Below are 26,929 nucleotides of genomic sequence, written 5' to 3' on the forward strand. Positions count from 1 at the left end.
TTCAATAAATAAATAAAAATACATGAACTATCATTAACTTGCATTTTTAAACACACATAAGTCGAGAAATTTGTACTTATTTTAAAAAACATGAGGCTCGGCAAGAGGGAGCTGACAGGTTGGCGGAATTATGAATTCTGCTGTTTACCAGAAAATCCTGAAGGAGATTGTCTGGCCATCAGTTCCTGCCCTTAAACTCAAGCAATCTTGGATCATGCAGCAGGACAACGATTAGAAACACACCAGCAAGGTCCCCTCTGAATGGCTTAAACAAAATAAATAAATGAAGAATCTTAAGTGGACAAGTCAAAGTCTGGATTTAAATCCAATTGAGATGCTATGGCGTGACCTTAAATGGGAAGTTCATGCTAGAAAACTTTCCAATATGGCAGATCTGAAACAATTTTGCAAAGAAGAGTGGGCCAAAATTCCTCCACAGCGTTGTAAAAACCTCATTACTGTCACGGTTGACCATTGCCCCCAACTGGCCCCGCTTGTTTTGCGCCAGCTACGGCTCGTTGACTGATTGGCTTCCCTCCCTATTTAAGCTCAGTGCTCTCATTCACCTTTTGTCAGTCCGTCAACAAACCTCTGCACCTTCAAGGCGAGTGTTTTGACTGTGTCTGGTATCCTGCTTGTGTATCCTGTCTGGAATCGATCCCGTCTATCTCGCCCTGTTTGATATCTGACTTCAGTCTCCAGTGTTTGGTCTCGATCCCGTCGGTCTCGTCCTGTCTGATACCTTGCTACAATCTCCAGTGTCTGGTATCGTTCCCGTCTATCTCGTCCGGTTTGATATCGGACTCCAGTCTCCAGTGTCTGGTATTGATCCCGTCTGTCTAGTCCTGTCTGATATCTGTTTCCAGTCTCCTGTATCTGATATCAATCCTGTGTGTCCCATCCTGTCCGATATCGACCCCATCTGTCCAGTATCTGCTCGTGTGACTGGTATCGATCTCGTCGGCCTCTGGCTTCCTGTTGTTCCACGCCAGACTTCTACCTTACTTCTTCCGTCCAGCAATCGCCGAATCACTGGCGTTTGTGTTAACGTGCATGACTGCCCCATTCCCGAAAAATAAACGTTATGCATCTGGGTCCTCCTCCTCTTCTGGTTCTGACAATTACCAATTATCGTAAACGTTTAATTTCTGTTTTCATTGCAAAAGGTGGGAATTACTTTTTACATAGGGCCGGGAAGGTTTTGATTTTTTTGTGCTGTAATTATTGGAATCAACATTTCAAAACTGCATGTTGTATTTCCTTGTGTGGTATCAAAATTTGTTTGATGATCTGAAACTTTGTGAGTGATAAATATAGGAAAAAACCTCAGAAATCAGGAAGGGGGCAATTATTTTTTCACGGCACTCTAAGTAGGTAGGTAGGTATGTAGGTAGGTAGGTAAATAGTTATGGAGGTAGGTGACGTTACTTCCCTTATTTTTCTGAGTTGCCAATTCCAGCTTTACATTTAATTTTTGTTAACAACATCAGCCAAAATGCCAGACTTGTAATTCTAAAATACAATAAAACAAAAACTTACCATTTGAAACAACATATTTCACTAAACCAAACGTGTCTCATAAAACGTGATGATAAAGCAATTGGTCTCATTGCTCATTTACTAATGTGACAGTTTGTCTGATGGCCAAAGTACACATACGCAAACACATACAGTGCACGCTTCAGTCTCCATCATGACGAAGAGAGGGAACATGATCATGGAGATGGAAAAGAAGTATGGTTCTTCTCGGAGTCTGAGCAGCCTGGAAATAACGCTGATGGTTCTTTTCCTGATAATGACTGGTGTGAGCGTGGCTTTGGTGGTCCTCTACTTTGTCCAGGATGAGGGAGATCCTGCGCCTCCCAAAGAGGGTGAGTACAATTTCAGTAGTAAGAATCCCGGTTATCCTAATTAAAGGCTGCAAACAATAAACAGTTCTTTCAGAGGTGTTATTTACAGAATATTCCGGGCACGAATGAGTTACTAGTGTGAGAACGCAACGAGCTTATAAACATTCTTATACTGAAAGGGCCAAAAATAAAGCAGAAACGAAGGCAAAATTGTTCAACATGCAACAGATGGAATTTTCACTGGACAATAAGTTACTGTCCAAACCGGTACTAAGAGGTATCAACTGGCACTGATTTGATATCGCTCAAGGACATACTGTAACTGGCTACAAAGTAAACCTCGACATAGGAATGAAAAAAATCTTGACTACGGTAAATATGGGCAGTGACACACTTCAGGGTTACTTAAGTTTTAAATTAACTTCAATTTGAAAAAGTAATGTATTTTTTGTAAAATCCAGAATAAAATGAACTTGTGGTTTTGGAAAATAACAAGTTCACTAAAATTTGGTTATCTGAAAATGCAGAAAAAATATTCACGGTGATGAAATGAGAATAAGACTAATATAGTTAAATAAAAATAAAATAGAATAAATAAGTTAAAGTTACTTTGAAATATGAATATTGGTTTCCATTTTTTTAAAAGTGATAAAAACATGTAAAATTTAGAAAGTACGCCGAATTGTGAATGTGATCTTTTCTCTTGTTTAAAAAAATGGTATCCCTATTTTGGTCTTTTTATTTTTTAGCTATGTTTAATGTTTAATGTAAACTCTGTCATTTGGTGAAAAATAACCCACCACATTTTTTTATTTTATTCAAAACAACACTAAAAAATGAGTTTTTCCTTTCAGAAATTTGTTCGTGAATAAGTAAGCAGGTTGTGATTTTTTTAAAGGTAAAGAAGGGCAAAAATCCTGCTTTAACAAAATTAGAAATATTATTAGGTATTAATCCCATTAAATTGAAGAAAAAAAACAGCTCTTGAAATGAAATCCATACAAAAAACATTTAATTTCATTTTTACAAGAGCAAAATAGTCAAGTCAAGGCATTTGTGTAGCCTTTTATCAGAGACATAACTGCTGTTCTATGAAATCTAATAAATGTAAAGAAAGAAACAACATGACATCAAATCCCACTGCTCGGCGCGTCTGCTGGTCAGACAATCACATGCAGCGTAATCAATGCTGTTACCACGGCAACGCCATTGACTTTTGACTAGAACCAAAGATGTCATACCATTCGTTCTTTTTTCTTCATTCGTATTCCTTTTAGCAAATAATAGAACAAACATTATTGGGTAAAGTAATGAATTTGCCTTGATTACAAAATAAGCATTTCCCTCCTGAGGATTGACAGGTGTTGTGTCCAAAGGTGGTCACTTCCTTAGGCAGGGTCCCCGTATCCCTAAAAAATGAGCACCTTGCCTTTGGCATTTTTCAATATAAGTGACCTTATGGTAGCGTCCTATCTCAAGGGCCCGACTCGGGCTGCGGAGGGCCACAAGATCTCACGGGAGCATCAGGAACCTTCACCAGCCTCCATTACCCCAGTAGCTATGACAACGGCAGGAGCTGTTCCTGGCACATTACCGTGGACCCGGATAAGGTGACTTTTACTTTTTCTTGTTGGAATTTTGTTGTCTACAAAACTCAGCAGCACGTGTGTTTATGGGGGATTGATCAAGTTACACTTGATTTTTAATCGCTGCTTTGGCTCCCTGTGTGTTTCAGGATCAATTTTAAGGTGTCTTTAATCGTTTTTTTAATAACTTAATGGTCTCGGGACATCCTATCTGTCTGATTTGCCTTTATTATGTCAGCCATGGCGGTCCCTGAGGTCCTCTTGCAGTACCAGTACATACATTTTTCCATGAGTGAAGTCAAAAATTAGTGTGTAAAATAAAAAAACTAATGATGAATACCTGGAATATGACAAAATTACTTTTTTATTATATAAATATTTTTTTATTAGCAAGATTTTGAAGTATTACAAACCATTGGGTCATTTTTTACCCTACTTTTGCATCCAATATGGCTTTTATTTGGTTATTTTTATTTAGTTTTAGTTGTGTCTGTGTAATATAGTGTAATAATCTGTGAAGCCCTTTGAGACTCTTCGTGATTTAGGGCTATACAAATAAAAATGACTTGACTTGACTTTAACTTCTAATCTTTGACTGTATCAAACTTTACTTTTTATTTCACATTTTTAAGTTTTATTCTGCAGTTGTTTTTATTTTTATATTTCACTGTTTCCTTATTCTTGCGGCACGGCGGCTAGGTGGTTAGCTCGCAGCTCCACGATGCAGAGGTTCAAGGTTCAAACCCAGCTACCGCAGCCTCCCTGTGTGGAGTTTGCATGCTCTCCCCGTGCCTGCGTAGGTGTCCTCCGGGTATTTCGGTTATCTCCCACATTCCCAAAACATGCATGTCAGGTTAATTGGCCGGTCCAAATTGTCCCTAGGTGTGAATGAGCGAGCGAATTGTCTGTCCCTGTGTGCCCTGCATCAGGCTGGCAACCAGTGCCCAAAGATAGCTGGAATGGGCTCCAGCACCCCCGCGACCCTACTGAGGATAAGTGGTGCAGATAATGGATGGATGGATGTTTTCTCATTCCGGGGGCCAACACTGGTTGGTTGTGGTTAAATTGCTGAAAATCCTGAGGCCATCTACTGCCTGGCTTTACTCTCACTGACTTTTGACAAAGTTGTTTTTAAAAATGTCGCTTCATCGCAAGTTGTACTTTACTAAAATCTTGCAATGTCAATTCAAAAAACTCCTTCATGTCTATTATCCACCCGTCATTGTTTTTTGTCTCTCTACCTCTCACTTTCTTTAAGTGCCGCCCAAAATTCTTAAGGACAGAGTGCTGCTGTTGTTTATGGCCCAATTGTCAACGCGTCAAAATGACGGACAGCCTTAAAATGTTCCGTCAACTCTTCAAAATATTCATTAATGATGGTAAAAGATGTAAATGTTTATGCGGTCTTTTTTAACTTTGATTATGTTAGAAAAGACAGGCTTTAATTTGTTATCATAAATCACCTCTCATCCTGCATATCAAGTTCATTGGTTGGGCTTGGGCTTGGCTCTGGTCGGGCTGGATTATTTAGGCCTAGTTTTACATCTTTTCTGATCCTAAACTTTCCTCTTGGAAAGCAGCTTTTCTTTGAAGTGCGACCACAGAGGCTGAGCACAGTGCCAACACGCAATCGGAGTTTGTTTACAGATTGCCTCATGTGAGACCAAGCAGTGGAGGACAGCTGGTATGGATGCAAAACAGACAGATGGCTGCCTCTGTCCTCCTCATCCTCCTTTAAAGAAAAAAAGGAAGAAACAGATCGGGTAGAAAATCTCACTTCTGCCTCCGTGCCATGCTTCCCAATCCCAACGCATTAACAGTGTCAAGCTTGTGTTGCGTCTGTCGTTATTGACACCTCTTTTGCAACTTCCCACTGGTCCAGTGATAAGTTTATTCTGTTATTAATATTGAACAAATGCAAAGGAGGTTTCATAGCATGCCAGTTCTTTATTTTAAATACTAATGTGCCGTTTCTAGCTTCTTCTTTTTAACTATCACATCATTGTCGCTATTGGCCAATCATGTTGCTGTTCTTTGTTTTTCACACCCTTGATTTTCACACCCCTCAGGGCTGATCTGTTTTTTTTTAATCTTGAAACTTTAATAAAAACAGAGGGTTCAGGGGAGGGCATCAGAACAGAGAATGGAATTGTCTTATCTGAATACTTCTCTCCATGTTTGTCCATGAAAGTTTAAAATCAATTGATGTATTTTCTCTTTATTTTACTAAACTTTAAACTTAACACCCAGTAAAAAAAAAAGAAAAATAACGAGATGATTGTTTCGGTCGCAGGTGATTTCGCTGTGGTTTGAGGAGTTTGCCTTGGAGGAAACCAACTTATGCACAGCAGACTTCGTCACCCTTCGAGATTCACTTGGAGTTATCGGTCAGTAGGATCCAGATGCAGCATCAAGTCAAAATAAAAAGAAAACAGTAGATTGTGATTGTTGTGTGGCATTTGCAGGCAAATATTGCGGCTATAGCAAACCGTTGCCTCTGGTGTCTCTGACCAACCACTTGACAGTCTACTTTGACACAAATGACAGAAAAACAGACCAAGGTTTCAAGGCTCACTACGAGGCTGTGTCCCCAGAGCGCACATCAGGTATACAAAGCCAATTACCATTGACCTAGAAAAGAGTGTGTTGCTGTATGAAGGTGGGGTAATTAGGGAGAAGGGAGAAGGAGATCTTGTGGCTGTGTAACCTTGTAATTGATTAGTCCTCTATCCTTACCTCTAGAAATTGCCGGAGCTGGTGGCGTTCTCCAAGGTGACCAAGGGGATCTGCTGACCCCTGGTTTTCCGGAGCAGAATTACCCTAATGGAGCCCTGTACCAGGTAATGTAGAATGTGGCAATCAAAAGTTGCCAAAGGAGTGTTGATTTAATTTAATTTTGTAAAGTAATTTGAAACAGTGAAGTAATTTGTTGGTTATTTTGAACAGTGTTTCTCATTTTGAATTGATTTGTTTAATTGAAAAAAATGACAAGTTATACTCTCTGTAGAAAATTCAAATAAAAATACATAGCTAGTCAAGTCAAGTCAAGTCATTTTTATTTGTATAGCCCTAAATCACGAAGAGTCTCAAAGGGCTTCACAGATTGTTACACTATATTAAAAATCAGATGCCGATTAACTTTTTGGTCGTTGATTGCTTAAAATGCAAAAATTGCGCGACACACTCTTGATCATCAAGTATTCTATTCCCTTCTTTACTGTATTTTGATAAAGTCATTTTATAAAGAAAGTCCCTTTTCAGAGCACCTCCAAAATAAACAGAAATTATCAAAATTGTGTGAAGGTGACGCAAGGTTTTGTGTTACGAAAGAATGGAGTAACTGTTAAGTTTATATTTTATAGGCACTTATAAATAACAAAAAAGACACCAACTTAATTTGAACTTGAAGAGCAAACAGGGGAGGACTGTACAAAACCATCAAGATGTACAATATCCATGTCCTACCCCCCTGAGCCCTCTGACTTTATGAAGAATCTCCTAGGTTATTTAATGTAGGTCAACTCTAAGGATTGGGAAAATAAATGAAAAGCAACATGATTGACCACCCTTCGCTATCATTAGTAGAGACTAATAAGAGAGAAGATATAGATTATTATAAGAATTCTTCATTGCGGGCGCTCAATGACCAGAATACAACAAGTGTAAGACTGATATAAAAAATGTGTGATAAAATAAAGATCATAATAAGTAACATACATTTTAAATTATGCAAATTATTTGCAGTTTTTGCCAACAGTTACAGTCAATTGAACTAAATATTGCATTCCTTTTTTTACCCCGCACTACTTTGCCATGGAACATGATTAATTATTAATGATCCAAAGAATCTGACTGACAATGCTCATTTAATGCCCAATGAAAAAATAAAAAAATAAAATACATGGAATTTAGAGTCAAATCTTAAGGACTAAGGCCAAAAATTAAGCATGCCAGCAATTTTAGTTCAAATAATTAATTTTTTATCTAGACCCGAATTAAAGGTTTTTATCTCCTCGTACGTGGGCGAGGCCTGTTTTCCAAACGTGATTGTCTTTTCAAGAAAGCTGCATAGAAAATTGGGAAAATATTAATTTCTCTCTAGAACACAACAATCCATAATTTTTCCATCTGTTTTGGTCATAATTGTGATTCGCCACAGGAAAAAGTACCGGTAATATTTCAATTCGTTGGCAATTTTGCTGCAACAGTAGTCCCAACATTAGTCAAAACCAAATCAAATAGTATTTTTTTGGATGGATAAAAGATTCACACAAGTTTGAAGCACTGACAAGTTGTTACATATTGTATACAGACCGGAACGCAATGCACCCTCTTAAACTAAGACGGACTGTAATTCTACTGAATTGGACCTAATCAAACCTAATCAAACCAGTGTTAATTCATACACTACCAAGTCATTTCAAATGTATTTCTGACGACTTTAGCCATCAATTGGACTGAGTGAGTTAAGTTTAGTAGAAACATCCACCTCGTAATGACATTTTTTTACCATCTGAACTCTGTTGCTAACTAAAAAAGTAATAAGTGTATTGTTTTTATCATTCTGTTCAATTTTGATGTTCTCTCTTCACAATACAATGCAATTTTGTGTGTGTGTGTGATTCAAAGTGGAAACTCATCGTGCCCGAGGGTGAACAGGTCAGGTTGACCTTCACGTCTTTCGATCTGGTACCAGAGGTTTGCGGAGATTTCGTGCAGATCTATGATGGGTCTTTATCATTAGGTAAAGATAAGACATTGAGTCATATAAACGTAATTTCCCGAAATAAATCAAAATCTACTTGTCTGACTGAAGGTAAATTCTGTGGGGGAACATTGCCGAAGCCGGTGGAATCGAGCACCAATACCATGATAGTGCGCTTCAAATCGGACAGCGCCAAGAGTTCCAAAGGATTCCGTGCCACCTTCACCAAATCCAGCCTACCTCCGATTGTGGTCCCCACCACCATGAAGCCCTCAACCACAACCACACCTACCACCCCGACACTCCCGCCTACTACCATAGCTCCTGGTAAGTTGCTCTTCCATTTATTACCTACCCCAGTTGAATCTTCTTCTTTTATGTCCACCCTAAGACTGTTTTAAATTATGTTTTTCTAGGTGGGCCGATCATTCTTAGTGGGCGCAAAGGGACCGTCCAATCAACAGGCTTCCCTGAGCCATATCCCGCTCACCAGAACGTTTCCTGGATGATTAACGCACCTAGAGGGTTTTTGGTGAAGCTACAAATCGTTGAGTTGGCCATCACTGGAGAAACCGGACAGTGCAAGGAGGACAAGTTGGTTGTGTCGGACGCTTATAGTGCGCTAGGTAATATCTTTGATTAAATTCCTTTTAGTCTTAGTACAGTACTTTGATTCATTTTCATAGTAATCTATGAAAAATAGAAAGATATATTATGTTGGAGTTGTGATGCTTTAAAATATAAGGCGAGTAATGTTGTTAGCTTGCTAACAAAGACACACTATACTGTCATTGATGGGAGAAAGAAAGGTCACTGACTAATTGACTGATGCAGTCACTGCTGAAGCAAATCACAGAAGTAAAAGGGGACAAAATGTACGAAGGAACAAACAATTATTGGGACAAACAAATTGCCAAATCACCAAAAACTAAAAACATTTGAAAGATGTAAAAATGACAGCAAGGTGCTGACCAAAAGACATTGTTATTTGGTTGATGAGTAAAGAAAAAAACTTGAAAAAGACGACCTTGGTCAACGGCTATGTCTATTTATGGAATATATTGTGACCATGCTAAATGATGTAAATACAACAAAATTTTAGTTATTTATTTTTGGACTAAATCAAGTATATAATAAACCAGACCAGATATAGCACACAATCCAATGTCAATAAAATATCTTGTGTTGTGAGGGAATGGACTAACTTATGAACCCCAAAAAAACAAAAAAACAAATAAATATTCTTGCAAATGAATAAGTGAAAGAAGTGAATTAGCAAAAATAGCAAAATAACTGATTAGTGACAGTCTTATTGGTATGACAGCACACCAACAACCCTCAGTCTCTCGTTAAATAAAATGTGTCACCTCACATTCTAAAGTGTACTTAAACATTTTGTCAGAATGCCGTTACATTGAAGTGAGCCTCAAACAAGGTCCTCTGATATATTGGATATGATTATTTTTTGCATAAGCAAAGCAAAGAAACTGACCGACAAAATAGCTAACTGACTGACTGATTTGTAGGCTGACCAACCAAACAATAGTTCTGTAACAATACTAATTAGATATTTAGCGTACTTTTACACAAATGAATAAAGGATGAAGCTAACTAATGGCTCTGTAATTTTTGTATCCAAATAATAGGATAAGCTAGTAAAGAGAATTAAGAATGAAGGAGAAGTCAACTAATTATCCGATGCCGATTGCAAAATAAGTGATAAATTGTACCCTGAAAAGGTTTTACGACTTCAAACAAATAAATTAGCAAACAAAGTAATGAACTTACAAACTAAGCCGTTACAAACCACTTAACACACTTCTAATAGAAATAATTTACAACCTAATTAGCCGAATAGCAAACAAGCAATTTAGCAAAGAATTTGCTAAGTAATAAGGAAACTAATTACCCTACAACCAAATAAACAAACAAACTACCATACCTGTCAACCTCAGCCAATGTTCTCCCCTTATTAATGATTGCAATTCCCCTTAATAAGGAAGAATAAACCTTACAAACACATCGCGACACTAATTTACTCACAGCAAGACAGACTATGTAGATAGAATAAAAACAAAGATCATTTGTATTAACAAGTTTATTCTATTTAACAAATCAACAAAATAAAGTAAATTTAGTGTTACTTATTATAGGTAGCAGTATATTTTCCCGTAAATAATTACCGTACAAAATCGATTGTGTGGCATACACAATTGAAATTATTACATAATAATACCTATCAACTCATAGGTTTCCTCCGTACTTTATACAGTGTTTTAATCATTTCAAATTGTGTATGCCGTATAACAATTTTTGTACCGTTAAAAAACAACGTGTTTGTTATACTGATCTTGTCAGGACCAGAACAGAAATAGAACCCAATTGCGTAACGTTTACTACAAGTTTTATTGAAGGAAAGAGGAAGGGCTGCGCCCACGATCTGGTGTTGCGGTCCTGATTATGGTGCTCTCATAATCGGATTATGATCCGAAGGCGGAAGTGGATCTTCCGTAGCGAGTGATGGCATTGTCAGGGATGGGAAAACTGGTCGGTAGCCGGGACTGGGAGAGCAAGGCGTGGTCAGAAACGAGTTGTAAGGCAGGACGGGAGAGTAGACGTAGTCGGGAACAAAAAATGGGTTGTAAGCTGGGACGGGAGAGCCGTCATGGTCGGAATCAAAACAGGTCGTAGCCGGAGATAAACGAGAGCAAAAACGGGACAGGTGGGAGTCAGGGTTGAAAAAGGCTTGCCTAGTATACATAGAGGTTCGCAGGCGGACTGACAACAGGGGACTGACAGGACTGGATATAACTAGGCACAGGGAGCCAATCAGAGCCCGGAGCGGTTGGCGCCAAATGAGCGGGCACAGGTGAATCACATCGGTAATCATTTCAGTTCGAATCCAGATCGTCTTCACATCCGGAAATTGCAATCATTATTAAGGAGAGCAATTGGCTGAGGTATGAAACTAGAAAGGCGAACTAACTGACTTACGCATTGACAAAAATTGCAAGTACAGTATTATTTCACGCAGTCTTGACTTTACTGCTGTTCTCCCTCTGGAAAAAATGTTCTCTTGAAGTGTACTTTGAAATATTGTTAGAATGTTATCAGATTGTAGATACAGATTGCAGACGTTTCCCCGAAGTGAGCCTCTTTAACTTTGAAAATAGGATCTATGATGCAGTGGATATGATAATGGAATAGTATCAGTCTACACACTCACCCTTGCTCACAACAATCGTCTGAAATGATAAATAGTGTCCTCTGCATGCCCGCCTAACAGTCTCCATGTCAATTTGCAGGCACGCACTGTGGCTACATCCGTCCTCCAGTTGTGGTGGCCGCCACCAACACTCTTTCTGTTTCCTTTTTGTCCGACAGTCGGCTCACAGACAGGGGCTTTTCTGCAAAATGGGAGGCGGTGTACCCCGAGGACATAGCAGGTACACTCATGCTTCAAAGAGCAGCTGAAGGAGCCTGACAATAAAACGTGACAGCCTTCGGTGCTGCACTTAGACCAAAGAGATTACAAAAGCGGCTTGACCTTTGTCACAATGAGCCGCCATCAGCATAAAATCAAGGCTTCATTTTTTTTTCTTATGAGTTTCTCGATAAAGAAGCAAGGTCACGTGCATGCCTGATGGAGTTATAATTAATATTTTTTACTAGGATATACTGTAATGGACAATAAACTAATTTAATTGAAGCAAGCGGAATTTCAGACACATAAATTTACATATAATCTGCGTCAGATCAAAATAACATACAGTATAAATGTTACATATGGCTTTCTCTTTGAGACGCTACATTATCAATCGTAACATGAAAAAAATTAGGCTTCAGGGGTCTCCTTAAATGTGATTTAATTTGAAAGGTACAATATTTTGGCCGTATGATAGTGTTGTGGTACTGCAGTATATATATCAAAATATTGTTTTGTAGTTCTTAATCGCACGATTACCAATGACATTTCAGTTTTTATAAAAAATGTAAACGAAAGTGTGTTTTAAATTCAATTATCTAAGAAATATGGAGGGATGACTCAGTTGTAGCCCTAATTCATATCTCAAATGCTTTAACTACTAGTAGTCGCAGTAGAAATTGAAGTAGCTTGGATTATTCCTTTCACTTTCAATGATGTACTGAATATTTATTAAACAAACGAACTAGCTAGTTTTAAAGAAAAAATAAGCATTATAACATTCAATTCATGCTAATTGACTCTTTTTTTTTTATAACTCTACTCTGTATTTATAATCTTATATATGGACGCTGCTATTTCAAAAATGTGTACACTGTAATTGTCTTTTTTGTTTTTTACTGTAAACATTCCATTCATGAAAAAATGAATAAATAATGACAAATAGTGGAGATAAGTCTTTTTTGAAGAGTAGCTTTGATACATCTCTTTACAATCACTCAATTGTAATTAAAGGAAGAATTTTGGATTGAAAAAAAAAACATTATGGCTGTTCACATGGTTGATAATCCAAATCCAATGAAAATCAATCTTTTTAAATTGAGGTCCATGTATTCTATAATGCAGGTGTTTCAGTAAAAGTTTTTGCATATTTAAGACTCACAAGGGTTTCAGATTATTAAACCATTTTTGATATCACACATAAACAACCTAAGGAAAGATAAAATGCAGTTTTGAAATGTTGATTCCATTTATTGAGGCACTGTACAAGTGTTCTTTTTTCAATCGAGGACCAAAAAGTGTTTTATTTCACTCAATTTTAGGTACAAGTATTATACTGGGATTGCCGGGGTATTTGTTTTGTTTACGAGTCTTTGTAGAAGTTAGGTACTTTTGGTGTCTGTATTCGGTATTGATAATATTTGGTATTGATAATATGGACTAATAAGTGGTGTCTAAGTAGTTTCACACATCCCCACTTTTTAGTGTACGGCCCTATCTTGAAAAACAAACATGCCAATGAATAGGAATAATTTAAGTTTTGCTTTTGGTCCAGAAATCCAGGGTTGTGGCTTTACGTCAAAGGAGGAGATTGGCGTGATCAAGTCTCCCAACTGGCCAAAGAACTATAAGGCCAATGCCGAGTGCATGTGGAACGTGGCACTGCCACCTGGCAAGAAAATCACACTTAACTTCACTCACTTTGATCTGGAAGCCAAAGACTTCCTGTCATCCAAGTGCTATGACCATGTCATGGTGTACGAAATTAATGGCTTGACTAACGCCCTAATGCAGAAGCACGGTGGGTACTAGCGACAACAGGACTAACAAGTCATGAGCAATTGAAATGATTCTCGGAATCCATTTTAGGACCATTTTGTGGTTCCAAGATCCCTCCAATGATTCTCACCAAGGGAAGCAAAATGGTCCTGCGCTTCCATTCGGATTTATTCACAGAGGCTAAAGGTTTCAGGGCCTACTGGACTACAAGTCCTGACCTACCTGCTCCAACTGAGCCTCCGGTTCCACCTAATCCTTGGGATGGCATTAACATAGGTGTAGTATTGTTTTAAAAGTTGGAAGTGGTCTTAGTTTTGACATCAATACTCTCTTTCATGATCCTAGACTGGCCTTTGACATGCGGCAAACCGGCCATCACTCCGTCAATTATGTCCCGCATTGTAAACGGAGAACCGGCAAGGCCACACTCGTGGCCCTGGCAGGTGTCCATGCAGGTAAGGCAGTAGCACTTCTTTAACCCTACTAATTTGCTGGTCTCGAGGTCTGTGACTGACAATGGTTGTTAATGAATTAATGCCACTATTGTCTTTAGCAGTCGATAGCGGTGAATTTGTGTCAACCATGGAGATCTTTACTAGCTATACTTTACTTTACCCTTTACTCTCAACAGGTATGGCCGGACAGTCGACCCGAACCGACTTTCTTCCACACGTGTGGCGGTACTCTTATCCATAAGAACTGGGTGCTTACAGCAGCTCACTGCTTTATCAAGTAAGTCACTTGGTTCCAAATAGTAATAGGAATAACATCAGGAATTCGGATCGCTATAGAGCAAAAAAAAATAATAATTCTGAAAAAAAATGACAGTTGGTACCCTATTCAAATCAGTAAAATAAATAAATAACTTTTATAAATTATAAAACGGTTTATAACGGTTGACTGCTCCTCACATATTGAAATTAAAATTTGCAAATAAGTCCAATGGCACAGAATTTGAGTACTCAGCTAAATAAGGAAATATTTTTTTTAAATGATCATAATAAAAAACTGATTGAAAAACAAAACAAAACATTTTTTTGTTAATTTTAATTATTATTTCTGAGATTTTGTAAAATTAAAACTTCAAATTCAAAATGTTCAGAAATATACTAAAATAAGAACAATTACACCTGTTTGATATATTGAATATTATTTTTTCGTATTTTTTAAGTAATTTCGGAAAAAAAACTTCTAAAATTAGGAAAACATGGGGCTAGAATTAAAAAAAAAAACACCACAAACTGGATTCATACTAAAAATTAAAGTATAAAATACTGAATGCATGTGAGGTGCATCGTTCATTTTTTTGTACCATATTGCTATCCTGAGGTCTTACACCTGGGGTCTTCAACGTGGTGCCTACTGGCACCAGGTATAACCTTAGGAACACATGAGTAGCCCGCAGACAGGTTCTGAAAAACAGCTCACCAGTGACGAGTCATTGTGATTTTCCAGGACATTTGGTTTCTAACTGGTATGATGTTTTAGTGGTTGATGCAGTCCATTTTAACTCAACTTCTAATGATTACAACCTGTTCAGAACATAGTAACAACATTGTAATCACATAATAAGTTGTCATTTTATAAATGCATATACAACTTTGTGCTAATCATTAAAAAAAGTAGCTCTCAGCTGCAAAAGTGTTGGTGACCCCTGTTAAACGCTCTATTATTATCTAGAACTGCATGTATAAGGCCTTCCTTGTGAGTGACATGGGAATCAAATGATTACATTAAAGGGTTAGATAGATAGATAGATAGATAGATAAATAGATAGATAGATAGATAGATAAATAGATAGATAGATAGATAGATAGATAGATAGATAGATAGATAGATAGATAGATAGATAGATAGATAGATAGATAGATAGATAGATAGATAGATAGATAGATAGATAGATAGATAGATAGATAGATAGATAGATAGATAGATAGATAGATAGATAGATAGATAGATAGATAGATAGATAGATAGATAGATAGATAGATAGATAGATAGATAGATAGATAGATAGATAGATAGATAGATAGATAGATAGATAGATAGATAGATAGATAGATAGATAGATAGATAGATAGATAGATAGATAGATAGATAGATACTTTATTTGACCCCGCAGGGAAATTCACATTTCCAGCAGCATCCCTTCGCTGAGAATAATACAATAATAAAGCAAAAGGAATACAATATACAAATACCCAATGTGACGTGCTAATACCCACTGTAGCGTGTTGTATAGAGTATTTAAATGGTGCTACATAAAATACACACTGCAATAAAAGTACGGTAATATGCAATGTAGGTGGTGTGGTTTAATGTGGGCCTTTACTCCGCCGGGTGGAGTTAAAGGGCCTATATATCTCTTCAGTCTGTTCGTCCAGTCTGTCTGTTGTTTGTTATTAACTAGGAATATTTGTGTTTATATGTTTTCCCCCAAATCTTGTGGCATAAATAGAAAGTTACTAATTATTTTATTACCTATTCATGTTGAAAGTCAAATATTTATGTTCTAATACAAATTACTTTGCTCTAATCCACCCACCCTCTGTCCAGTTACGCAGACGAGCTGCAACGCTGGAGAATGTGTTTTGGCAAACACAATCTAACCTTCGTAGAGCCCAGCGAGCACTGTTTGGGTGTTTCAGGCATCTTCCGCCACGAGGCTTTCATGTACCCCACCATACCCACCGTGGAGTTCGACATTGCCTTGGTCAGACTCGACGGAGAGGCCAAGGTCGGGGACCAGATCTCTTATGCCTGCCTCCCTTCCCTCGAGGAGATGCTACCTGGAGGAAAGAAATGCTATGCCACCGGCTGGGGAGATGAGACAGGTGCGTTGGCACCTCAAATTACTAAAGACCAGGACCGCAAGCCACATACAGTCTGCCAAACAAAATTGTTGAAAATATAATAATATATTGTCCCACTAGTAACATAAGCGCACATATCACTTTTTTGGGCCAAATTCAGATTTTGTTTTTAAATTCAGCTTTCCATAGAAATCTATACTAGTACCCAAGAATGTCAACCAATCATAACAAAACTAACAGCATTTTTGCCTAACACATGATCCTGACTTAGGCATTTCTTCTCTTGAGATAAGCATTTTCTCTCAAAAGTACTGAAAATGGCTGCATGTTTTAAGTACACAATGAAGAGGGGGTTACAGACCGCCTCCACCTAAAAAGGTTCAGTAGTGGCCAGACCCAGTTTCTTTGACAGCCAAGCCGCACACAGAATTCGAGTAGAAGAGAGTCCGGTACTGGGCTGCGTCAACGGTCTGCTATCTGCCAGATTCATCACCATCAACCACCAAGAGCTTGAACTTGTCACCAAATTTAAGTATCTTGGAGCTGTCATATCGGAAAAGGTGTTCAGGCCCCGTATAGCTCAAATCACAGACTTAAACCCATCTGGAGAGACAAGAACATTACAGTAAAAAAAATAAAAATTAGACTCATGCAAGCACCAGTTACTTCCATCTTTTTTCCTCATGCATTGCTGAGGTGTTGAATGGTGGAAAAATCAAGCATCGGGCCCTGTGCCAATTTTCTAAACCCAATGCGGCTTGCAACTCAAAAATTTTGCTCACCCCTGCATTGGAAGTTTTGGAATCTAAATAGAATGCTATATTCTGTTTGCTTCAGGAGATTCCATGAATGCTAAAGTGGCAGAGGCTTTAAACCAGGTGGCCCTTCCCGTGGTACCTTACGAAACGTGCTCTCGGATGGACTACTGGTGGTTCCAGGTGAAGAGCTCCATGATCTGCTGTGGTTACACGCTGCCCGATGAGCTCAAGTCCGTCTGTCAGGTAAAAGAACAACACAAAATATGCAGCCGCATGGTTTCCTCAGTGACATTTCCCGGTTTTTGTGACACAGGGAGATTCTGGCGGTCCTCTGGTGTGCCAGGATGGTCCCAACAGTCCCTGGGAAGTGCACGGAATCACCAGTTTCGGACCCATCGGGTGCATCATGAACAAGAAGCCGTCAGTGTTCACCCGCTCATCTGCCTACCTTCCGTGGATTGAAAATGTCATACGAAGGGACATCTACAACCGGCACAGTAGGGATCATTCTTCAGCTTCTTGTCTGGTTTTGCTTCAGTGTTGAAAACGTGTTCTTCCTCTTAACTTCAATCCTTGCCACACCCAAATCATTGACCATATTAACCTACTCACACCAAAGAACACCAAACAAAGTCCATTTTTCTTGGAGCCACTTTTGCTTGATTTTCACCGTTTCACCTTACAGCATCCGGCTGTGGTGGAGCAAAGGACTTGACGGGCACAGGTGGTGCGCTGTCCTCTATGGATTACCCGGACAGCTACAGCAACAATGCCCAATGCAAATGGAACATCCATGCACCCCCCGGCAAAATTGTGCACCTTCACTTCACCAACTTTTCCTTGGAAGAGAGCCAATCGTGCTTGAACGATAAAGTCAGCATTTCGGATGGAACAGGGAGCCTGGGTATGAAAGTTATTGCATGATTATTCTGCCTTAATTACTGGATTTGAAATATATATTATTACATGTATCTACAGTCATTCATAAATGTTCTGTTTTTGTTCAGTTTTTGGGGTGGTTTCTTTACTATATGGAAAAAATGTTTGTTCCGTAAAGTATCACATTTTTAAAACTATAAAATCATACTTTTTTTATATAAATGTTAAAGCTATCAGACTTTGTTATACTGAAATTGTCTATGTGTTTATTTACTTGATTATTACAGACTAAACATGTTTTTGGAGGAACTTAAAAAAATTGTGTGATTATGGGTGACTAAACATGGGCTATTAGTCACCCACAAACACAAAATAATGATAATGATAATGATATTGGTATTCAAAATGGTGCCCCCTCAAGCGGCTGTTAGCATTTAGTACCGGTAATTACAAATTATCAACTAAATTATCAACCCAAGAGCCAATTGCGGCTCAAAGGATACAAATTTGAGGATCCTGCCTTAATATAAAAGTCTAATGTAAATGCAGGTCACACTAATTATGGACTGATGCATTGCTAATTGCTTGATTTATTTCCATATTTTAGATCTCATTTTGTTTTTAAAATATATTTAAAAAGAGTGAAATGTTTTCTATAAAAGATTCTCTTGTGGGAAACCCCTTTTTACCTGAGCTCTGGCGGCGCTTAGGTTAATTGAGTTTGAAACCCCTGAACTGGATTATTCTTATGCTTTCATCTTTTTAAGTCTTTTAAGAAGAAAAAAATATTCTGTGTCTTTAAAATTCTGAGTCATTTTTCAGTTGAGAAGGATTTTATGTATTAATGGTATTTGCATCTGGTATTGAGTTAGATGACTACCAATCCGTTGATTATCCCTATCATTTAAAAAAAGTGTTATAGAACATCTTTTATCATTATTATCAAAAATGATTAAGTTTATTCTATTTAAATAGGTTATTCTGTCTTAATGAGTTAAGAATTTTAAATTATTCTTATTGTATTGCATTTAAAATATTAAAGAACATATTCCACAATTTTTAACATTTTTATGTTTAAGAAAGCCCTCAATGTTTTTATTTTATTAATATTGAATTTTAATAAGATAAGATTTTATTTATTAAAAGTATTGTACACAATCCAGGGGTCTCCGACGTGAAGCCCCACAGGCAGCAGTTAGCCCCTTAAGAAGATATTTAGCAGTTAATTTAACATATTTAACCTCTAATAGTTACAACCTAGTAACAACTTAGTAACAAAATAGTAGCAACATAGTAATAACATGTTGTTTTAGATCCGCATATTAAATTGGTAGCCCTTCACGCAAATCAGTAACAAAAAGTAGCCATAAGCTTAAAAAATATACGTTATTTTGGGGAGATAAAAAATGTATTTGTATACTGATTTTGTTATTGTTCTTTCCCTAGGCATCTACTGCAGTCACACACCTCCCATGGACCTAGTGAGTGATGGGAGCTCACTCCACATCAGCTTCTCATCAAATGCCAGAGTTGTGGACACCGGCTTCGCAGCCACCTGGAAGGCAGTTGATCCATCAGAAGGTAAAAGGGCTCCCTAGACAGTCGATTATTGTTGGAAGACGTCATCTCAACAATGGCGTCATTACATTATAGCTCCTTGTGGGGGAACGTTCAGCGGCCCCCAAGGTGAACTCACCAGTCCTAACTGGCCCCAAGATTATCCAACCCAGGCAGTATGTACCTGGAGGATCCGAGTCCCGGACGCAGAAAGCATTCACGTGGTCTTCACTCACTTTGAGCTTCAGGCCGTCAACGTACTGGGCAACTGTGTGGACTACGTGGAGATCTTCAGCGGGGAGAACATGACATCCTACGGTCATTCACCTTAAATGTTTCTAAATATCAATGTTAATGTATTTTTTTATCATCAATAAGATCAGTGAAGTTCAGTGAGGTTCGTGTTTGGCGAGGCAGTCATGTTTGCAAATAAATTAACCTACCATACATCTCATTAATCATTTTATTGGAAGAGCAAGAAAGCAATATATAAACTGTTATATGGAAAGGAAACTTTGTTTGTCTAACTTTAACTTATAATGACGTCTACCTGCTGCTACTTTTGAGTAAAAGCATCAATAGATATTATTATATCCCCTCGTCGAGGAAAAAGCTTTATGCAACGAGAACCAAATGACTTGATGGCATGACTTGCTGTTAACTTGTTAATACCATCAATAATTCTATAGTTTGGGGCAGAGAAGTGCGCCAAATTAGGATCTTTGGTTTCACTATTGCTTTCTGCCACAAGGCAAGTGAATTGCGAGCCTAACCCCGCATCTGCAGACACTTGGCACAATAATCCTATACATGCTGTTTCTTTTGAATAAAAGCATCAATAGATACTAATCATTCATTCTGAAAAAAGTTTATGCAACAAGAAAAAAAAATCGTCTGGATGGCTGGACTTTCTGTTTGCTCACTAATTTTATCAGTAATTATATTGTTCAGGGCTGAGGTCTGTGCCAAAAAGAATACTTACTCTAACTATTGCCCTCTGCCATGAGGCAAGAGAATTGCGTGTCTCACTCTGTATCTGCTCTTGGCACAGTGATACGTTACACAATAATTGTACAAATAAGCTTCATGATATATGGCAATTCAGTGATTTTAAAAAAGGAAAATCTATAAATTGTGAACTTAAATCAGAAACAACTTAACACTGAATGAATATAACCATTTAATATATCATTTGATTTTATATTTCCACGATGACAAGTGCAACACAGCCTCACCCGACTCCTCTGACAGCACTTCACTGAATAAGATCTAAAACATCGCATGCTTTCCACAGGTCAATTTTGCGGCTTTGCACCGCCGCCCAAACTGAGCGTACCAGGTGACACGGCAGTTATACGCTTCCTGAGCAATGGCGTCAACCGACAGCAGGGGTTCCGAGGTTACTGGACTACTGACAATGGTATCATCCCGACTCTACCCCCTCCAGTGCCCAACCCATGGGACAATATCACCATCGGTGAGTTTGGAAACCTGTCTCATAATTTTACCATTTAACTTTGTAACAACGGTTCCACAAAGTTCTTTAGGAAAATACATGCTAGTTCTTTTATACTAGACTGGCCAGAGACCTGCGGAAAATCAGCAGTGACCCCCAATACAGGCACACTGAGGATTGTGAATGGAGAAGAAGCAGTTCCCCACTCCTGGCCCTGGCAAGTTTCTATGCAGGTAACTGGATGATTTTTGTCGCATTTGAACATGTCTGAAACATTGTCAAAGTTTAAAAACGTGTGTCGTAAAGGATACCCCACGGTTTATGAATCCCTTAAATGCCTTGAGACGGGGCCACACAAGTGATAATCTCCATTCCAGGATGAACAGGCTGCAATAGATGATGCATTGGGTAACAATACCCAAAACGCAGTGAACATAAATTAAAATCTATCTAAACCAAATCTAGGGAAAGTCATACAATTTAAAATTTAAAAAATGTCATTTAGGGAATTTTCTTGGTAACTCTGACCGAGAGACAACAGGAGGGTTAAGGTAAGATTTGTGTTAAAACATAAATTGGAAGAAACACTTGATTTAAAAATACCATTCAACTCACATATATTCTTCATCTGCTGCAAGAACTATTATCCTTTAACACAGTCGTTTTCAGACAGATGAAAAACGATTAAATTGTTTTTCCTGTATGATTGTCCTGTTATACTGTCACCAAATGGTCAAGGTGAAGTAGCACAAAACAATTTTTGACGTTTTCTGGCAATTTTAAAATGTTTTAGATGATTGCATTATTATTCGCAGTCCCTATTGGCCAGCGCATCATTGCCTGCCCTCTCCCCTCCATGATGAACACCTACTCCACTCGGTGCCTTAGCAAAGCCCAAAACATCAAGGACATATAACATCCGGGTGCCCTGCTCTTTGACCTGCTGCCTTTGGGAAAGCGCTACTGCTCCATCAAAACAAAAACAAACTGAATGAAAAACATCTTCTTCCCAAGAGCCATTACCACCCTTAAAAACCTATCTACTAATCTACTTAGCTTACCTTAATGTTCTGTACAACTACTACTGCGAATATGCACAGATTTATTATATATCATTCTCATAGTTTTTTTAATATCTATTTTTGCACATGTTTCCCTTTTTGATTTATTTGCACCGAAAGGAGAAGCCCTCCAAATTTGTTCATCTTGTATAATGACAATAAAGGCCATTCATTTATTCATTCGACTTGAAAAATATATTAAAATACAAATGTTGTTTCCTCCGCAGGCCTCGCCGATGTCGCCCATTCCCTACATGCATGGCTGTGGGGGTTCATTGATCCACAAGGAGTGGATTCTAACAGCTGCCCACTGTTTTATGACGTGAGATGGACACAAATTATTCTTTTTATTCTTTCTGAGAATAACATATCCGGTGTTCCAGCCCCCTCAACAAAACTTCTTACTGGCGCATGTGCCTGGGGAAGCACCACATGAACTCCTCCTGGGACGTGCCATTGGCGGAGGCTTGCTACACGGTGGATGCAATCATCCGTCACGAGGGATTCGTCTATGAGCAGGACAGCTCGGACATCACCAATGACATCGCCCTGGTGCATCTGACACGACCCGTCAGCATGACGCGGGAGATCAGCCCCGTCTGTCTGCCGGAACCCGGGGTGGTGGTGGAGGCTGGGACACTCTGCTTTGTCACTGGCTGGGGGGATGAGAAAGGTGAGGTATTTTGGGTATGCATGCGACCAAATCGGTAGCAATGGTGTGACTGCCTTATTTTAGTTGGATGGTTTGCGGCAATACAGTAATCTTTTGCTATAAACCAGTTCACATTTCTTGGTCTGGCTTCTTCACAGTTTTCATTCATGCATTGTGTTCTGGATTCTGATTGGCTAAACATTGCCTAAGGGAGTACTTATTGGTAAAGAAAATAAATTAAAAAAAGGTTTATAGGTACAGTACCACATTTCTCCGATCGCTTAACCATGTGTACTTGATCGTGGGGTATACAGTACTTTGTGAATAGTGGGGGGTCTGTAAAAGGAGTTTGTTATTTTGTTTTTTATTTGTGTAATAGAGTATTTGAAAGAGCTGTACAGAATTTGAAACTTTGTTCCTCTCTGCCGCCATCTCCTGCCTTAAAGTCATGATTGCAGCTTTAGTCAGCTCGTCCATGATGTGCGTGCAGGTACGTGGATTTTTGTAGACTGGCTCAAATAAACCCTTCTCATTTAATCTTTTTGGGGTTTGGGTTAGTGTTTGTACTGGACATGTTTTACCCGTATAATTGTCTAACAAATAGAAATATTTATGACAAACCGCAGAGACAAGCATTAGGTCACTCTGCAGCAATCCCGCCAGCCTTTTCTCTCGAAAACTAATGTTCTGCCTCCAACAGCTCTGATAAAAGTAAGATAAAAGCAGATTGGTGCAACGTAAAATAAAACATAAGGGCTCTTTGAACTCAGTTTGGCATTGTTAACATGTTATAGTCAGAACCAGAACAGATAGTAGACCCAAACGCGTAACGTTTCACACCATGCTTTATCGAGGAAGCGAAGAAATTATGCGTGGGAAGACAAACGCCAGCGATCCGGTGCCTGCTGGGCAGGAAGAGCAGGAAGCCCTCGAGATCGGAGCGTGGTTGGAGGATAGAAAAAAGTTGGGCAGCTGGAACGTGAGATCGGAGCGTGGTTAGTGGACGGAATCAAGTCGTGCAGCCAGGACGGGAGATCGGAGCGTGGTAAGACGGCGGAAACAAGTCGGGCAGCCGGGACGGGAGATAGAGGCGTGGTTAGAGGGAGGAATCAAGTCAGGGTAGACGGAGACGATCGGTAAGCCAGGGGCAGATGAGCAGGATAGAGGACAGGACGGGACAGACGGGATCCAGAGTCAAAAAGTGCTTGCCTTGCATGTGCGGAGGTTCGCTGACGGACTGACCAGAAGTGAATGAGAGTACTGAGTTTAAATAGGAGGGGAACTAATCAGGAAACGGGCAGCAGCTGGAGCCAAACAAGTGGGCACAGATGAAGGCAATGGGCAAATGATGACAATAATAGAGAAAATATTTAACTTTCAACTTTTTAAGGGACAACTCAAATGACGCACCACAATTTTATTTATGTAATAATAGTAAATAAATTTAGGTTTATACTCCACAGATTTTGTCTATCCGAGGTTCTTTTTCGAACATAACCCCAACAATAAATGTATACATATCCGTCAAATTTCACGTTTCTCTGTATTTCTTCGTATCTTGATAATCTCAAATTGTGGACGCTGTAGATCCATTTTTCTTTGGGCAAAAAATGAACTTGTTTTTTGTTAGTTTGTTGTCATCTTGCCCATTTTGTATTTTATCTCTAATCTACGTATAAAAAGCAACACTAAATTGACTGAAAATTGGGAAAAAAAAACTAAAACAAATGCTTAGAAAATGTTTTGTGTTGTTTTGTTTCGTGATCAAAATTAACTTCCATCCATCCATTCATTATATGCACCGCTTATCCTCAGTAGGGTCGCGTGGGTGATGGAGCCCATCCCAGCTATCTTCAGACAGTGGGCAGGGGACACCCTGCACACAGAGACAGACAACTCACTTGCTCATTCACACCTAGGGACAATTTGGACCGGCCAATTGAACGCGTTTTTGGAATGTGGGAGGAAACCGGAGTTCCCAGGGGAAACCCACACAAGCAGGGGGAGAACATGCAAACTCCACACAGGAGGTTCGATCTCATGACCTCAGAACTGTGCCGCACACGCACTAACCACTGCGCCGCCGTGCTGCCCCAAAATTAACTTGTCCACACAAATTTGTTTTTATTCTACATAGTCTGTCCTGCTGTGAGTTAATAGATGCCACATTGTGTTTGTATGGTAGATAATCGTTTATTTAAGGGAATTGCCAACATTAATAATTGGCTGAGGTTGACAGGTAGACTATAATTTGAAATGTTTTTGAGCACCTCTCATTCTTATTATAACAACCAGTAAGTTTATTTCATTTAACGTGGTTATTCTGTCCTAATGAATATTTAGGTTTTTATAATGCATATGAAGGGGAATTGCAATCATTAATGAGAGTGGCACTTGGCTGAAATTGAAAGGTATGCTGTTATGCAAAGTCATTCCATATTTTACTTGCTTTCACAACCTGCCATTTTTCCCCAGCATATACTGTAAATGTGTTCACATTTGTGAGAAAATCGGTCACACTATGACAGAAAGCTCAACTCAATGCGAACCACTTTTTTGATTCTTATCTCTATTTTTATTTATAGGAAACCTCTTCCCCAAAGTGTCTGAGAAACTCAATCAAGCTGCTCTTCCCGTTGTGGATTTTGAAACCTGCAGTAAGCCCGCTTACTGGTGGGACACCCTGAGACCATCCATGATCTGTGCCGGTTACGAGTCCCCGGACGAGCTCAAGTCTGCATGCCAGGTAAGAGGGCATGTAGAGATGGTGTTGCTCCTATGTATGAATGGCTCAACAATAGGACTGTGATGTTAATAACATCCCTCAATCTTGATTTTTGGAATGTGTGCCTTCCCCTCACAATCAGTGTTTATGTAACTATTTTGGTTGCGAGCATTCATCCGAAATACTTTTGTTAGCGTGCCTAATCACTCACAAAGAGAAAAACAGGGAGCATTGTAATATTCTTGGCTGCAACTCTTTTCATCCCGCAGGGCGACTCAGGGGGCCCCTTTGCATGCAAGACCGCTGGGCCCAGCGCCACCTGGGAGGTGCACGGAGTGGTCAGTTTCGGACCCCAAGGATGCATCAGGGACAAAAAGCCATCGGTGTTCACGCGCGTTTCTGCATTTAGCCACTGGATCCATGACAACATCAAGAAGTTCATTTATGAAAGGGACAACTGAGATACAGTTGTACTGATTTATTTTTGTATGCTTTTTGGGTTTAATTTTTCTTAATGAACACACGCAGGAGTTAAGTGGCCAGTCAGGATTATGCTGAATTTAGTCAAATAGGAATATGATAATTAATAAGAATGTATGAAAAAAAGCATGATTTCATGCGTTTGTTAAATGGAGATTCTGCTGCTCCTTCTGTTGTACACACCTTGACCAACGGGGGCAGTAAAACACAGTAAAAAATAACTATTTCTGAGGCATATTAATTTGCAACTGCATTGTTACATTTTGCTGCTACAATTCAAATGTAACATACCTCTTACATAAACTATGCACACATGAAGGTCATTCATTCCATAGTACATGAAAATGTATTCATCAACTAATGTCTCTTCTAATCGGGAGTTGAAACATGCAATTTTTCCCTGTAATAAAGTTTGACTTCTTGTGAGAGTTACACATTTTTACCTTTTTAATTTGTTTTACTTGAACTGAAATGAGAAACCCTCCAATTTCATTCGTTCATTCATTCATTCATTCTTTCATTCATTCATTCGGGTCTAATAGAGTGGAAAACACCCTTAGACTCGGTGTGAGCAATACTGGGAATTAGTAGTAATTGGTAGTATCGATTAATACCGATCCCAAACCTATTGTCATGAGTACCGATGTGAATCACCTGTGCCCGCTCCTTTGGCGCCAACTGCCTCGGACTCTGATTGGCTCCCTGTCCCTATTTAAACCCCCCCCCTATCTGTCCCCTTTTGTCAGTCCGTCTGCGAACCTCAGTTAACACTAGGCAAGCCTTTTTCGACCCTGACTCCCACCTGTTTTTTACTCCTGTCTGTTCCCCGTCTTCGACCCGTTTTTGATCCTGACCACGTCTACTCCCCCGTCCCGGCTTTTGATTTCTTTTGTACCCGACCACGTCTACTCTCCTTTCCTGGCTTACGACTCGCTTACGACCCCGACCACGTTTTTGCTCTCCTGTCCGGGCTACTGACCCGTTTTTCCGGTCCCGACACCGCCATCACTCGCAACGGAAGATCCACTTCCGTGTTCAGATCACAAACCGAGTACGAGAGCGACTTGCTTCCCGCGCAGCCCTTCCTCTTTCCTTTAATAAAACGCAATTGGGTCCTGTTTCCATTCTGGTCCTGACACTTAGACTTTTTGTGTTGAAACGTCACGAGGGTCAGTTTATAACAATAAACAGCAGAAAGATTTTG

At 39.1% G+C, this 26,929-nt stretch overlaps 1 protein-coding gene across 1 annotated transcript; it reads left to right on the plus strand.

Annotated features, from left to right (window-relative positions):
• Positions 1-1,693: 1,693 nt before the first annotated feature.
• LOC148360959 (ovochymase-2) lies at positions 1,694-26,812 on the plus strand. The gene is made up of 25 exons (XM_088342913.1): positions 1,694-1,871; positions 3,330-3,460; positions 5,730-5,823; positions 5,902-6,042; positions 6,179-6,276; positions 8,066-8,180; positions 8,253-8,468; positions 8,558-8,767; positions 11,447-11,587; positions 13,121-13,366; positions 13,435-13,620; positions 13,690-13,799; positions 13,976-14,076; positions 15,901-16,178; positions 16,995-17,158; positions 17,229-17,412; positions 17,601-17,819; positions 19,241-19,375; positions 19,448-19,669; positions 20,646-20,828; positions 20,928-21,040; positions 22,096-22,190; positions 22,252-22,541; positions 25,106-25,266; positions 25,515-26,812. Exons 1-25 carry the CDS (start codon positions 1,694-1,696, stop codon positions 25,704-25,706), a joined length of 4,203 nt encoding a protein of 1,400 aa, XP_088199039.1. The 3' UTR covers positions 25,707-26,812.
• The last annotated feature ends 117 nt before the right edge of the window (positions 26,813-26,929 follow it).

This window comes from Urocampus carinirostris, chromosome 8 (genome assembly GCF_059441175.1).
Source record: "Urocampus carinirostris isolate Australia breed hairy pipefish chromosome 8, RoL_Ucar_1.0, whole genome shotgun sequence".
NCBI classification, from domain to species: Eukaryota; Metazoa; Chordata; class Actinopteri; order Syngnathiformes; family Syngnathidae; genus Urocampus; species Urocampus carinirostris.